This window comes from Triticum aestivum, chromosome 2D, assembly GCF_018294505.1.
Source record: "Triticum aestivum cultivar Chinese Spring chromosome 2D, IWGSC CS RefSeq v2.1, whole genome shotgun sequence".
NCBI classification, from domain to species: Eukaryota; Viridiplantae; Streptophyta; class Magnoliopsida; order Poales; family Poaceae; genus Triticum; species Triticum aestivum.
The window spans coordinates 566,811,575-566,826,297 of record NC_057799.1 but is presented as its reverse complement, the minus strand read 5'-3'; the positions used below and the strand labels follow the sequence as shown (position 1 = coordinate 566,826,297).

Genomic DNA, 14,723 nt, shown 5'->3' with positions numbered 1-14,723 from the left:
ACACAGAAAAAACGAGTTGTTTTCTGTGATCTGTCTCTCATCTCAGCAGGCATGCTCATTCTTTTTTTTTTTGAAAGATAAACATGATCATTCAAGGAAGTTATGTTTCATCCATACAGAGGTCAGCACATATCCGATTAATTACAACATCAAATTCTACTTACATCAAATTGAAGTTGGTAAAGTATGGGGGAAAACACTAATGAAGTTAGTAGCCCGACCTTCCAGTTAGTTCTTTGATGAAAATGTGGAGAACACATTATGCATGCTCCACTGTTCTCATTTCCTTTTGTGTTCCATAAGCATGGAATTTTATTAGTTTAGCGAAGAAAGGCTGCAGAACAAACAATTAAAATGATTAGATGCAACACTACCAGAACAAAAATATGCCGACTAGAAAGCTGCAAACACATGAACCGACAAAATTTCATCCAATCACATTTCTTACTAAAACAGTCTTCACGTCACTGTTGGACATAATACCTGCAATTTTGTGGCACCCTCCAGGACAATGTCAACAATCTTTTCAAGCTTGGAGGCAGTGACAAATAGTTCTTCCAATCTTCCATCATAATCCTTAGATCATGAATCTTGCTCCGCAAACCGATGCAACAGTTAGCGTGCATAGTGCAGACCTTATTTAAATCTCTGCTTGGTTCACAGAATCCGCCAAAGTATGCTGTACTTAAAAACTTAATTTCCAGCCCAATGTCTGCGACATATGGATCATGCTTAATAGCATTGAAGACATCCTGATCATGGTAGCCAGGATATCTCAATCGTGATGAGTACCAGAAACTGTAGAACTCTATGGTCCGTTCATTCGATTTCACATAATTGAAGCCTCCATTAGCAATGTTTCTCAAGTCTGTTGCATTCCCAACATAGTGGTCACAAGCAATCTGAAGGTCACCATTAGGATAGAAGTGAGGAAATGGATTGCGAAACCACATTATGTCTGCATCCTGAAATGTAATGAAAATGAAAGATAGATGAACTAAACCTGACAAGCGTGTTTCACAGAAGGAAAAAGATCACTATACTCCATCATGGGCAACAAGGCTGAATCTATCTCTGTAAAAAAGGTCAAGATGACTGAGTAATTTACCGAGAATATGAAGCTGTAGCCCTTTTCAAGAACCAGCCGCAAGAAATCTAGTCTTTTCCACATCATCTCCAAATACCCAGAAGTCAAGAACCTCTTCTCTTCAGAAAAATCCACACCTTCAGTTCCAAGAGCAAAGCAATAGTGGTGGATCTTGGCACATTGTCTGTACGCATCCCCATCAAATACTATAATGACTAGATGGTTCAAGAGTGAACTTGTTCTAACACCAGAGTGAAAACTATCAACAAATAGATCTATCACCGAGCCAGGAGAAGCCCATGCAGCATTAAGTGTAGTCAATATAACTGTGTTGTCCCTCATTGAAGCCTTCTGCAAAACTCGGTCAAGTTTGAGATCCTCACTGTCCTAGAAAGGATGGATTAATTGAAGACCAATAAGTAAACTGAAGAAGCTATCTGATTAAGCATAAATATGCATAACCCAGAAGATTAAACATGAAAAAAATATGGGTCTTCTAAAGAAGTACATAGGCGGCAACAAATGATGAAACATGCAGCTAAAACAAAACTTAAGGTAGCCTTGATTGTTATCAAATGATAAATAATAAACATCGTTGTTGCTTCTCTCAAGTATTCCTATACTCCTATTACGTGAATAGCCTCATGTTATTCACCAAATAGTAAGCATTCATGTGAACAATCAACATCTGTATTTAGTTGGGGGCCATGCCAAGCAAAACCAAGTGATAGTGTGTAAGATGCACTAATATGTTGTTTCTTAAGTCTGGACTTGTAGTGTGTGTGTAAGATGCACTGCTATGTGGTCCAAATTAGAGCGTCGTCCCAGTTATTGAGAAGCAAAATAACATCACTGTCCAAGAGAAAATATCGATCAACTTCTTTAGTGAAGTTCCAAAAGCTATCTAGAAGTTATTGTCATCCCAAAATACAGTAGATACTAATTCGGCTTTTAATGACAGTGACTCAGAAGTTAAAGAATATAAATAGTAGATTGCAGTGCACCAACTGATGTGTATATCTCATCACATCTAAGACGTCCAGGTGGACAGAACTGCTCCATCCCAAGGGAAATTCTCCAAGACCACACACAGATGACGCAACCGCACATCGTAATTGTGTAAGCACTTGAAGGATTCCACAAAGCATTTCATTATGGACTGACAACTCTCGTTTAGAATACATCACTGGACACAGGATAGCATAATCCAAGTCAAACACCGCACTGCAATTAGTAATCCCGTAGCTACATGGCAAAGCAGAAATGCCCAAATTATCCAGCATTCGTCATGATTTAACAGTGGATACAACTACCGCACCAAATACTGGGGACTGGTCCAAGAGGGATGAGGCGGACTGACCAGATCATCATCACCTTGGGCGCTCTCCTCGTCGTCTACGGCGAACAAGGGAAGCGGGTACCGCCCCCACGGGTCCTCAAGCGAGTGCCGCGAGACGGCGGCGCGGTGCAGCACGGCCAAGGGCAGGGCGACGCCGACGAGGGTTACAAAAAAGAGCGCCGCGGCGGCTCGCGGGATGGCGCGTGTCGGGATCCCCCGAGGGTGGGCGGACGGCATGGTCAGGGTGTGGCGCGGAGGCTTCGCCATGCCGGAATGGCGGTGGCGGTGGCGTGGGTAGTTGCCGCAGCGGCGGAATGGACACTGGTACACGGACGAGCCGGAGCCTCGAAAGCGTAAAGGGAAAGTACGCCGATGTAGTTTGAAAGCGGATCCAGGTGGTTTCGTGAAAGACGGCAACCGGAACAAATTTGGAAGATGCGTTTGCTTGGATTCTGAGCCTTTGGTCTCGATTATTCGGCAGAATTAAATTTGCATCATATAAAGACAGAATTTATAAACTACGGACAAAAAAGAAATAGTTTGGTTTAGGGTCTTTACACCTCTCGCTCTCGCATGCCTCTCGCTCTCGCGACGCTGCACCTCCCTCTCGCCATAGCCGCCGCCACCACAGATCTAACCCAGCGCCATGCCTCCACGCCGGCGAGGGGTGCTCGCGCTAGCTGCACCCACGCCTACCCACCCCAGCAACTTGCGCCAACCATTCGCGAGAGAATCCCAGAGATCCTGCGGCTGATTTCTCCGGTTCCGCAGGCGATGCTCATGGCGACCGGAGCCAGGGGGTGGACGGAGCGCGCGACCAGGATCCGGGACGCTACCTTCGAGTGGATCCGGTGCGTGCAGGAGTGGAAGGCGGCGGATCGGGCGGTTGCGGAGGCGACCGCACCGGAGATGAGATCTGCGGCCATGAAGGTCGCCTAGATCCAACGAAGGAGGGCGAATGTGGAGCAGAGGAAGCTAGCGCGGCGAATCTTCGAGGAGGCCACGCTGGAGGAGAGGGCAAGGATGCCCCCGTTTCCGTCCTCCCCGCCGGCCGAATTCATGGTTTGGGCGAGGGCGGAAGCAAAATCGGAAGAGCCACGGCGAGCCCTCCGCTGGGAATGCATCCTTGGCGTGATTCCGCCAAGCGCCTGAGGATCGTTGTGGGCGGGGTGGATCCACCGCCTCGCCGTGACACGCTGGAACCGCCGTGGTTTGGAGACCGCGGCGAGGTTCCGCCAGGCGCCCGTTCGAGATTTAACAAGGGGATTTGTATCCCAAGGGGACAGGTTAGTCATTTGATTTCGCAATCGATGATAGTGTTGGAACCATTAGAGGTTGGGCAGAGCTTGTGCTCGGAGAATCGAAAATCACCGTCGGCGGCGAGGTCCAAATCGCCGGAATTAGGGGATTTTTCCCCTGGGCCGCGAGGGAGTACATTTGGGCGGGATAACGTGAGGCCCGTTGCCACATCTCTCCCACCTATCAGATGCGAGAGAGTGAAAACGCCTTTGGCAAATACGCTTCCTCCTCGAGACGACGCGGATGAAACTATTTCTAGGGTTTTTGGACAGCTCTGGTCCATTCCCTCCCCCGCCGTCGCCAGCCTCGCCCCATTCCACCTAGCAAAACCACCACCACTCTAGGATGGCTCAGGAAAGATCTAGCTCGTGCTGGATGTTTTTCTCCCTCTGATCTATTCCCAGTCAAACATCTCCGCCCGTTTGATCCTCCCCCGACACAGCTCAAGATCATCAGGGAGGGGGTTGGGGAGGGATCCAAGTCCTTTGCTCAGGCTGTCATGGCAGACAAGAGTGCGCCGCCGGGGGGGCTGAAGCAACCCGCCCCGGCCTCGCAGAAGAACCCTGGGCGTCGCCAAGCCATGGGGGGCGCGCGAACTGCTACCGCGCCCGGCAAAGGTGCTGCCCCTCCTGCACAAGCAACCGTGGCAGCGCCCCCGCCGCCGGTCCCTCCCACCCCACCGGTGCAAGTCTTCGATGAGCGATACAAGGATATGGTTTGCTTTACCTGTGGAGGCCCTGGCCACTACGTTGGTAACTGCATTCAGAAGAAAACTTGCTTCATCTGTGGATTGGAGGGGCACAATGTCAATAATTGCGCAGCCTGGGCGCAATCTCACCCAGTGGCCACTTTCTTTGGGAGTTCTTCTTTGGGACTGGGGTTCTATCACATTGACGCTCCTGTGGGTCGAGAAGCAAGTTGGCTGAACTTCAGAAACTGTGGAGAAGTGTGGGTCATGAAAGGTGAAATCAACAAATCAGATCTGGTTAAGAATCTGTCTGGTATATTCTGCAAAAACAAGCAATGGACGTGGCAGATCAGACCACTGTCAGAGAAGAAGTTCCTGGTCAGATTCCCACCCTGGAAAGATGTCGAAGAACTGATTGAATTTCCTGCCTTTGATTTGCCCATCGATGGAGTGTATGTGTCTGTTGAAAAGTGGACCGGTGCAATTGACCCATTCAGCGAGCTTACTGAAGCATGGGTTGTCATTGAGGGGTTGTCGTCTAAATGGTGCACATGGAAGGTCCTGTCTCAGATTGCTTCCTGCTTTGGAATCCTTGTGGATGTAGATTGGAATGGCCTGATGAAGAGCTTTTATGAGAAAGTGAGAGTCAAAATTGCTTGCAGGGACCCAGCCAAGATCCCCTTCGAACGGATCATGGAGATGAGGAAAAAACTCTATATCTTATCCTTTACTGTGGAAGGGTTTGACCAGATAGGGGCTGATGATCCTAATGATGATGATGGACCTACTGACATAGCTGTGGATGATGACAACAAGGTAATTGATGAGGAGCTGGATAAGGACATCCTGGATGATGGAGAGGAACCTATAGATGATCTGGACCTTGCCAACGGGGCCCCCACAAAAACTCCAGCTGGGAAGAAAACAACTGATGATGGTACTACCACTAGTGCAGAACCGGGCTTTAGCGCCGGTTCATAAGGGCCTTTAGTGCCGGTTCCACAACCGGCAGTAAAGAGTGGGGACTAAAGCCCCCCCCCTTAAGTACCGGTTCATCACGAACCGACGCTAAAGTGCCACCACGTGGCACGAGCCAGGCCCGGGTGCGTGTAGGACATTAGTACCGGTTGGTAACACCAAACGGTACTAAATGTTTGGGGGTGTTTTGGTTTTATTTTTTATTTTTCCTTTAATTTTGTGTTTTCAATTTAATTTAGTGATTTATTTATAGTTGTTAAATCATTAGGTGAAAGTACCGCAGATTAGTTTCGACTGGATGCATGTGGATCCTAGCTAAGTGATCAAGTATATGCCATATCCATATTATACTTGATCACCTATAATTAAGTGATCAAGTATAATATGGATATGGCATATACTTGATCACTTAGCTAGGATCCATCCAGCTGAAACTAATCTGCGGTTTCTTTCATAAATGATATAATAACTCATCATCATCATATTAATATAAAAACTCTTGCATCATATCATCAACAACAGTATACTAGCTAGCTAAAAATCATCATAGTCGTCATTACCACTGTTTAATCATCATAGTCATTACCGCTATCTAATCACCACCAACACTAGCTTAAAGAAGAAACATTCACTTGTACCAGAAGCAAAGATATCATCGAGTTCAACATGGTCATGATATTATAAGCGTTCATAACACCACAAAAGCAAATCACTCTTTGAGATTAAGTTCAGGACGAAGAACACGGACATGAGAGGACAAGTACTAAGAGCATGAACTAGCTAAATCACTCCTGCTGCTCTCTCTCAGGTAAAATAGCATAGAACATGTATAGCTCTCCTGATTCATCATACTGGAGCATGCAGATGAACCTGTCTCCTAATCGTGGGCTGCGCTTCTCATTGCTGCCCCCTAGTACTTCTCTGGGATCGTTAACAATTTTGCTCCAATCTTTCACTATTAAGCATTCATCGCTTTTAGAAATCCTGAATGCACTCATGTGCAATGTAGGATATCTTGGCCGTAAGCTAACCATTGACATGTGACCTTTAGTCTCGATCCACTGAGGCACAACTGTCATCGGGAGTCCCTGTTGAAGAACATCGTATAGTAATTAATATACTTAGCAATGAAAGTTTAGCAAAAAATAATGTATGCAAAAGATGCACTGAGGACAAATAGTAAAAATCTTACCATCTTTCGTAAATAGATGTGACCGTAGTTCAATACGATCACTATTGGTCGCACGTTTTGAGTACTAACATTTCTAAGTGCAGGAAGAAAATTTGTCTTGACAGTATGAAGATCCTCAAGCCATGAAACATAATGACTTATCTCCTCGCAGTTTAGTTCAGCTCCGGGACAGTAGTAGGTCCTGTCTACCAAGCGCCGGACATGTTTGCTTGAATGGAAATAAGCTGTCAATAAAAATTAGTTGTCAACTATTTTTGAATAAACAATATCAAAGACATAAATATGGTTGAGAAGCTCACATAATGGTAGAACTGGAGGCATCTGCACATCGACCCAGATGTCTCTATTACCTTCAATATCATCTTCCGGACGAATATCAAAGGTGATAACCATATCAGGCTCAAATGCATAAGCCTTGCATAGTGCTTGCCAAGTTTTGCATTCAAAATAAGTGTACGTGTCTGCATTGTATAATTTGACGTTGAAAGTATAACCATGCTCGGTCTTCAGGTAAACTCTCTTTACCTCCATAGTTTCCATAGCACTAAAACCTATCTTATCCAAGACAAAAATTCTTGCATGGCAGGGGATGCACTAGTAGAATAGTGAAAATTTAAAATTATAAGTTGAAGCAAATGAAGCATATATATAAGTCATGCTTAATTACGAAAAAAGACTTGTCGTTGTGACTTACTGTATCCACTTCGAAGGTCTCATCCAGCTTGATGCTGAAGCGCCTATCATCAACAAGGAAATTTCTGTCGCACAGGTCGCGCTGGTCTTCACAGTATTCGCACATAATGAAATCTTTTTCGTCGTCAGACGACATTTTCTATGTTCATATAGGTGAAACATTAAACACTTACTAGTTCTATTAATTCAACTACTTCTATTAATTCAACTAGTTCTATTAATTCAACTAATTCAACTAAGCATTTACTAAAAATAAACTTGTTCTATTAATTTTCTTACTAAAATAAAGTAGCTAGTTCTATATAGTAATATTTTAATTAGATCATCAAATCTCAGATATCTAAATTTTCTTAGTAAAAATAAACTAGTTCTATTAATTCAACTAATTCAACTAAGAATTTACTAAAAATAAACTAGCTCTATTAATTTTCTTACTAAAATATATAAAGTAGCTATATATAGTAATATTTTAATTAGATCATCAAATCTCATATACCTAAATTTTCTTACTAAAAATAAACTAGTTCAACTAAGCATTTACTAAAAATAAAATAGTTATATTAATTCAACTAGTTCAAATAATCTCATATACCTAAATTTTCTTACTAAAACTAAACTTGTTCTATTAATTTTCATACTAAAAATAAACTAGTTATATTAATTCAACTAGTTCAAATCTCATATATATATATACCTAATTAATATCTAGCTAATTCATCTAACAATTGACATTAATATTTAACAACTTTTCCATCTAATTCATCTAACATTAACATTCTAACATTCTTATCTACGTAATTCATCTAACATTAATCTAAACAACAGAAAACAGAAAAAAGTAAAGAAAATGTGTGTGTGTGTGTGTGTCTCTGTGTGTGTGTGTATGTGTGTGTGTGTACGAGCGGGGGGCGGCGGCGTACGGGCGGCGGCGCGAGACGGCGACGCGACGGGGACGGCGCTGTTGGAGATCGTTGCAGAAATTAAAAAAAAATCTACGCACCACCAAGAACAATCTATGGAATCTTCTAGCAACGAGAGGGAAAAGAGTGCATCTACATACCCTTGTAGATCGCGAGCGGAAGTGTTCAAGTGAACGGGGTTGATGGAGTCGTACTCGTCGTGATCCAAATCACCGATGACCGAGCGCCGAACGGACGGCACCTCCGCGTTCAACACACGTACGGTTGGGGAAGACGTCTCCTCCTTCTTGATCCAGCAAGGGGAGTGAGAGGTTGATGGAGATCCAGCAGCACGACGGCGTGGTGGTGGAAGCAGCGGGGATCTCGGCAGGGCTTCGCCAAGCTCAGCGAGAGGGAGAGGTGTCACGGGAGGGAGAGGGAGGCGCCAAGGGCTTGCGGTGCTGCTCCCATGCACCTCCCCACTATATATAGGGGTGGAGGGGGCTGGTTTCTTGCCCTCCAAGTCCATTGGGGCGTTGGCAAAGGTGGGGGAAAGAAATCCCATCATTTCCCTTCCCCACCGATTGTTATCCCCCTTTTTTAGGGATCTTGATCCTATCCCTTCGGGATATGATCTTATTCCTTCTAAGGTGGGCTCTTGGTGCGCCTTGACCAGGGGTGTGGGGCCTTGCCCCCACTACACACGTTCATGTGGGTCCCCCCATGCAGGTGGGCCCCACTTCGGAACCTTCTAGAACCTTCCCGGTACAATACCGAAAAATCCCGAACATTTTCCGGTGGCCAAAATAGGACTTCCCATATATAAATCTTTACCTCCTGACCATTCCGGAACTCCTCGTGACGTCCGGGATCTCATCCGGGACTCCTAACAACTTTTGGTTAACCGCATACTAATATCTCTACAACTCTAGCGTCAGCGAACCTTAAGTGTGTAGACCCTACGGGTTCGGGAGACATGCAGACATGACCGAGACGACTCTCCGGTCAATAACCAACAGCGGGATCTGGATACCCATGTTGGCTCCCACATGTTCCACGATGATCTCATCGGATGAACCACGATGTCGAGGATTCAATCAATCCCGTATACAATTCCCTTTGCCAATCGGTACGTTACTTGCCCGAGATTCGATCGTCGGTATCCCAATACCTTGTTTAATCTCGTTACCGGCAAGTCACTTTACTCGCACCGTAATGCATGATCCCGTGACCAAACACTTGGTCACATTGAGCTCATTATGATGATGCATTACCGAGTGGGCCCAGAGATACCTCTCTGTCATACGGAGTGACAAATCCCAGTCTCGATTCGTGCCAACCCAACAGACACTTTCGGAGATACCCGTAGTGCACCTTTATAGCCACCCAGTTACGTTGTGACGTTTGGCACACCGAAAGCACTCCTATGGTATCCGGGAGTTGCACAATCTCATGGTCTAAGGAAATGATACTTGACATTTGGAAAAGCTCTAGCAAACGAACTACACGATCTTGTGCTATGCTTAGGATTGGGTCTTGTCCATCACATCATTCTCCTAATGATGTGATCCCGTTATCAATGGCATCCAATGTCCATAGTCAGGAAACCATGACTATCTGTTGATCAACGAGTTAGTCAACTAGAGGCTCACTAGGGACATGTTGTGGTCTATGTATTCCCACATGTATTACGATTTCCGGATAACACAATTATAGCATGAACAATAGACAATTATCATGAACAAGTAAATATAATAATAACCATTTTATTATTGTCTCTAGGGCATATTTCCAACAGTCTCCCACTTGCACTAGAGTCAATAATCTAGTTACATTGTGATGAATCGAACACCCATAGAGTTCTGGTGTTGATCATGTTTTGCTCTAGGGAGAGGTTTAGTCAACGGATCTGCTACATTCAGATCCGTATGTACTTTACAAATATCTATGTCTCCATTTTGAACATTTTCACGAATGGAGTTGAAGCGACGCTTGATATGCCTGGTATTCCTGTGAAACCTGGGCTCCTTGGCAAGGGCAATAGCTCCAGTGTTGTCACAGAAGAGAGTCATCGGGCCCGACGCATTGGGAATAACTCCTAGGTCGGTAATGAACTCCTTCACCCAGATTGCTTCTTGTGCTGCCTCTGAGGCCGCCATGTATTCCGCTTCACATGTAGATCCCGCCACAACGCTTTGCTTGCAACTGCACCAGCTTACTGCCCCACCATTCAAAATATACATGTATCCGGTTTGTGACTTAGAGTCATCCAGATCTGTGTCGAAACTAGCATCGACGTAACCCTTTACGACGAGCTCTTCGTCACCTCCATAAACGAGAAACATATCCTTAGTCCTCTTCAGGTACTTCAGGATATTCTTGACCGTTGTCCAGTGTTCCATGCCGGGATTACTTTGGTACCTTCCTACCAAACTTACGGCAAGGTTTACATCAGGTCTGGTACACAGCATGGCATACATAATAGACCCTATGGCCGAGGCATAGGGGACGACACTCATCTTTTCTCTATCTTCTGCCGTGGTCGGGCATTGAGCCGTGCTCAATTGCACACCTTGCAATACAGGCAAGAACCCCTTCTTGGACTGATCCATATTGAACTTCTTCAATATCTTGTCAAGGTACGTACTTTGTGAAAGACCAATGAGGCGTCTTGATCTATCTCTATAGATCTTGATGCCTAATATATAAGCAGCTTCTCCAAGGTCCTTCATTGAAAAACACTTGTTCAAGTAGGCCTTTATGCTTCCCAAGAATTCTAGATCATTTCCCATCAACAGTATGTCATCCACATATAATATGAGAAATGCTACAGAGCTCCCACTCACTTTCTTGTAAACACAGGCTTCTCCATAAGTCTGTGTAAACCCAAACGCTTTGATCATCTCATCAAATCGAAGGTTCCAACTCCGAGATGCTTGCACCAGCCCATAGATGGAGCGCTGGAGCTTGCATACCTTGTTAGCATTCTTAGGATCGACAAAACCTTCCGGCTGCATCATATACAATTCTTCCTTAAGAAAGCCGTTAAGGAATGCCGTTTTGACGTCCATTTGCCATATCTCATAATCATAGTATGCAGCAATTGCTAACATGATTCGGATGGACTTCAGCTTCGCTATGGGTGAGAAAGTCTCATCGTAGTCAACCCCTTGAACTTGTCGATAACCCTTAGCGACAAGTCGAGCTTTATAGATGGTAACATTACCATCCGCTCGCCGATCATCGGGCAAGTCTGTCAAAGTCCACACTTTGTTTTCATACATGGATCCTATCTCGGATTGCATGGCTTCAAGCCATTTGTTGGAATCTGGGCTCGCCATTGCTTCTTCATAGTTCGAAGGTTCACCATTGTCTAACAACATGATTTCCAAGACAGGGTTGCCGTACCACTCTGGCGCGGAACGTGTCCTTGTGGAGCTACGAAGTTCAGTAGGAGCTTGATCCGAAGTACCTTGATCATCATCATCATTAACTTCCTCTCTAGTTGGTGCAGGCACCACAGGAACATCTTCCTGAGCTGCGCTACTTTCCGGTTCAAGAGGTAGTACTTCATCAAGTTCCACTTTCCTCCCACTTACTTCTTTCGAGAGAAACTCTTTCTCCAGAAAGGACCAGTTCTTGGCAACAAAGATCTTGCCTTCGGATCTGAGGTAGAAGGTATACCCAATGGTTTCCTTAGGGTATCCTATGAAGACGCATTTTTCCGACTTGGGTTCGAGCTTTTCAGGTTGAAGTTTCTTGACATAAGCATCGCATCCCCAAACTTTTAGAAACGACAGCTTAGGTTTCTTCCCAAACCATAATTCATACGGTGTCGTCTCAACGGATTTCGACGGAGCCCTATTTAAAGTGAATGTGGCAGTCTCTAAAGCATAGCCCCAAAATGAGAGCGGTAGATCGGTAAGAGACATCATAGATCGCACCATATCCAATAGAGTGTGATTACGACGTTCGGACACACCATTTCGCTGAGGTGTTCCAGGCGGCATGAGTTGTGAAACTATTCCGCATTTCCTTAAGTGTGTGCCAAATTCGTGACTCAAATATTCCCCTCCACGATCTGATCGTAAGAACTTTATTTTTCTGTCACGTTGATTCTCAACCTCACTCTGAAATTCCTTGAACTTTTCAAAGGTCTCAGACTTGTGTTTCATTAGGTAGACATACCCATATCTACTCAAGTCATCAGTGAGAGTGAGAACATAACGATAGCCACCGCGAGCCTCAACACTCATTGGACCGCACACATCAGTATGTATGATTTCCAATAAGTTGGTTGCTCGCTCCATTGTTCTGGAGAACGGAGTCTTGGTCATCTTACCCATGAGGCATGGTTCGCACGTGTCAAATGATTCATAATCAAGAGACTCCAAAAGTCCATCTGCATGGAGCTTCTTCATGCGTTTGACACCAATGTGACCAAGACGGCAGTGCCACAAGTATGTGGGACTATCATTATCAACCTTACATCTTTTGGTATTCACACTATGAATATGTGTAACACTATGTTCGAGATTCATTAAGAATAAACCATTAACCAGCGGGGCATGACCATAAAACATATCTCTCATATAAATAGAACAACCATTATTCTCGGATTTAAATGAGTAGCCATCTCGAATTAAACGAGATCCTGATACAATGTTCATGCTCAAAGCTGGCACTAAATAACAATTATTGAGGTTTAAAACTAATCCCGTAGGTAAATGTAGAGGTAGCGTGCCGACGGCGATCACATCGACCTTGGAACCATTCCCGACGCGCATCGTCACCTCGTCCTTTGCCAGTCTCCGTTTATTCCGCAGCTCCTGCTTTGAGTTACAAATATGAGCAACCGCACCGGTATCAAATACCCAGGAGCTACTACGAGTGCTGGTAAGGTACACATCAATAACATGTATATCACATATACCTTTGGTATTGCCGGCCTTCTTGTCCGCTAAGTACTTGGGGCAGTTCCACTTCCAGTGACCACTTCCCTTGCAATAAAAGCACTCAGTCTCAGGCTTGGGTCCATTCTTTGGCTTCTTCCCGGCAACTGGCTTATCGGGCGCGGCAACTCCCTTGCCGTCCTTCTTGAAGTTCTTCTTACCCTTGCCTTTCTTGAACTTAGTGGTTTTATTCACCATCAACACTTGATGTTCCTTTTTGATCTCCACCTCCGCTGATTTCAGCATTGAATATACCTCAGGAATGGTCTTTTCCATCCCCTGCATATTGAAGTTCATCACAAAGCTCTTGTAGCTCGGTGGAAGCGACTGAAGGATTCTGTCAATGACCGCGTCATCCGGGAGATTAACTCCCAGCTGAGTCAAGCGGTTGTGTAACCCAGACATTTTGAGTATGTGCTCACTGACAGAACTATTTTCCTCCATCTTACAACTAAAGAACTTGTCGGAGACTTCATATCTCTCGACCCGGGCATGAGCTTGGAAAACCATTTTCAGCTCTTCGAACATCTCATATGCTCCGTGTTGCTCAAAACGCTTTTGGAGCCCCGGTTCTAAGCTGTAAAGCATGCCGCACTGAACGAGGGAGTAATCATCAGCACGCTGCTGCCAAGCGTTCATAACGTCTTGGTTCTCTGGGATGGGTGCGTCACCTAGCGGTGCTTCTAGGACATAATCTTTCTTGGCAGCTATGAGGACGATCCTCAGGTTCCGGACCCAGTCCGTATAGTTGCTGCCATCATCTTTCAGCTTGGTTTTCTCTAGGAACGCGTTGAAGTTGAGGGCAACATTAGCGTGGGCCATTTGATCTACAAGACATATTGTAAAGATTTTAGACTAAGTTCATGATAATTAAGTTCATCTAATCAAATTATTCAATGAACTCCCACTCAGATAGACATCCCTCTAGTCATCTAAGTGAAACATGATCCGAGTCAACTAGGCCGTGTCCGATCATCACGTGAGACGGACTAGTCAACATCGGTGAACATCTTCATGTTGATCGTATCTTCTATACGACTCATGTTCGACCTTTCGGTCTCTTGTGTTCCGAGGCCATGTCTGTACATGCTAGGCTCGTCAAGTCAACCTAGGTGTTTTGCATGTGTAAATTTGTCTTACACCCGTTGTATGTGAACATTAGAATCTATCACACCCGATCATCACGTGGTGCTTCGAAACAACGGACTTTCGCAACGGCGCACAGTTAGGGGGAACACTTTCTTGAAATTATTGTAAGGGATCATCTTACTTACTACCGTCGTACTAAGCAAATAAGAAGCAAAATATGATAAACATCACATGCAATCAAATAGTGACATGATATGGCCAGTATCATATTGCTCCTTTGATCTCCATCTTCGGGGCGCCATGATCATCTTCGTCACCGGCATGACACCATGATCTCCATCATCGTGTCTTCATGAAGTTGTCACGCCAACGATTACATCTACTTCTATGGCTAACGTGTTTAGCAATAAAGTAAAGTAATTTACATGGCGTTATTCAATGACACGCAGGTCATACAAAAAAATAAAGACAACTCCTATGGCTCCTGCCGGTTGTCATACTCATCGA

General features: G+C 44.8%; 1 protein-coding gene across 1 annotated transcript; it reads right to left on the bottom strand.

Annotated features, from left to right (window-relative positions):
- Positions 1 to 90: 90 nt before the first annotated feature.
- On the bottom strand, positions 91 to 2,797 carry LOC123050022 (uncharacterized protein At4g15970). Its single transcript, XM_044472870.1, has 4 exons — positions 2,448 to 2,797; positions 1,109 to 1,474; positions 484 to 965; positions 91 to 334 (listed from the first exon to the last, which is right to left on the bottom strand). Exons 1-4 carry the CDS (start codon positions 2,691 to 2,693, stop codon positions 316 to 318), a joined length of 1,113 nt encoding a protein of 370 aa, XP_044328805.1. The 5' UTR covers positions 2,694 to 2,797; the 3' UTR covers positions 91 to 315.
- Between the last annotated feature and the right edge of the window lie 11,926 nt (positions 2,798 to 14,723).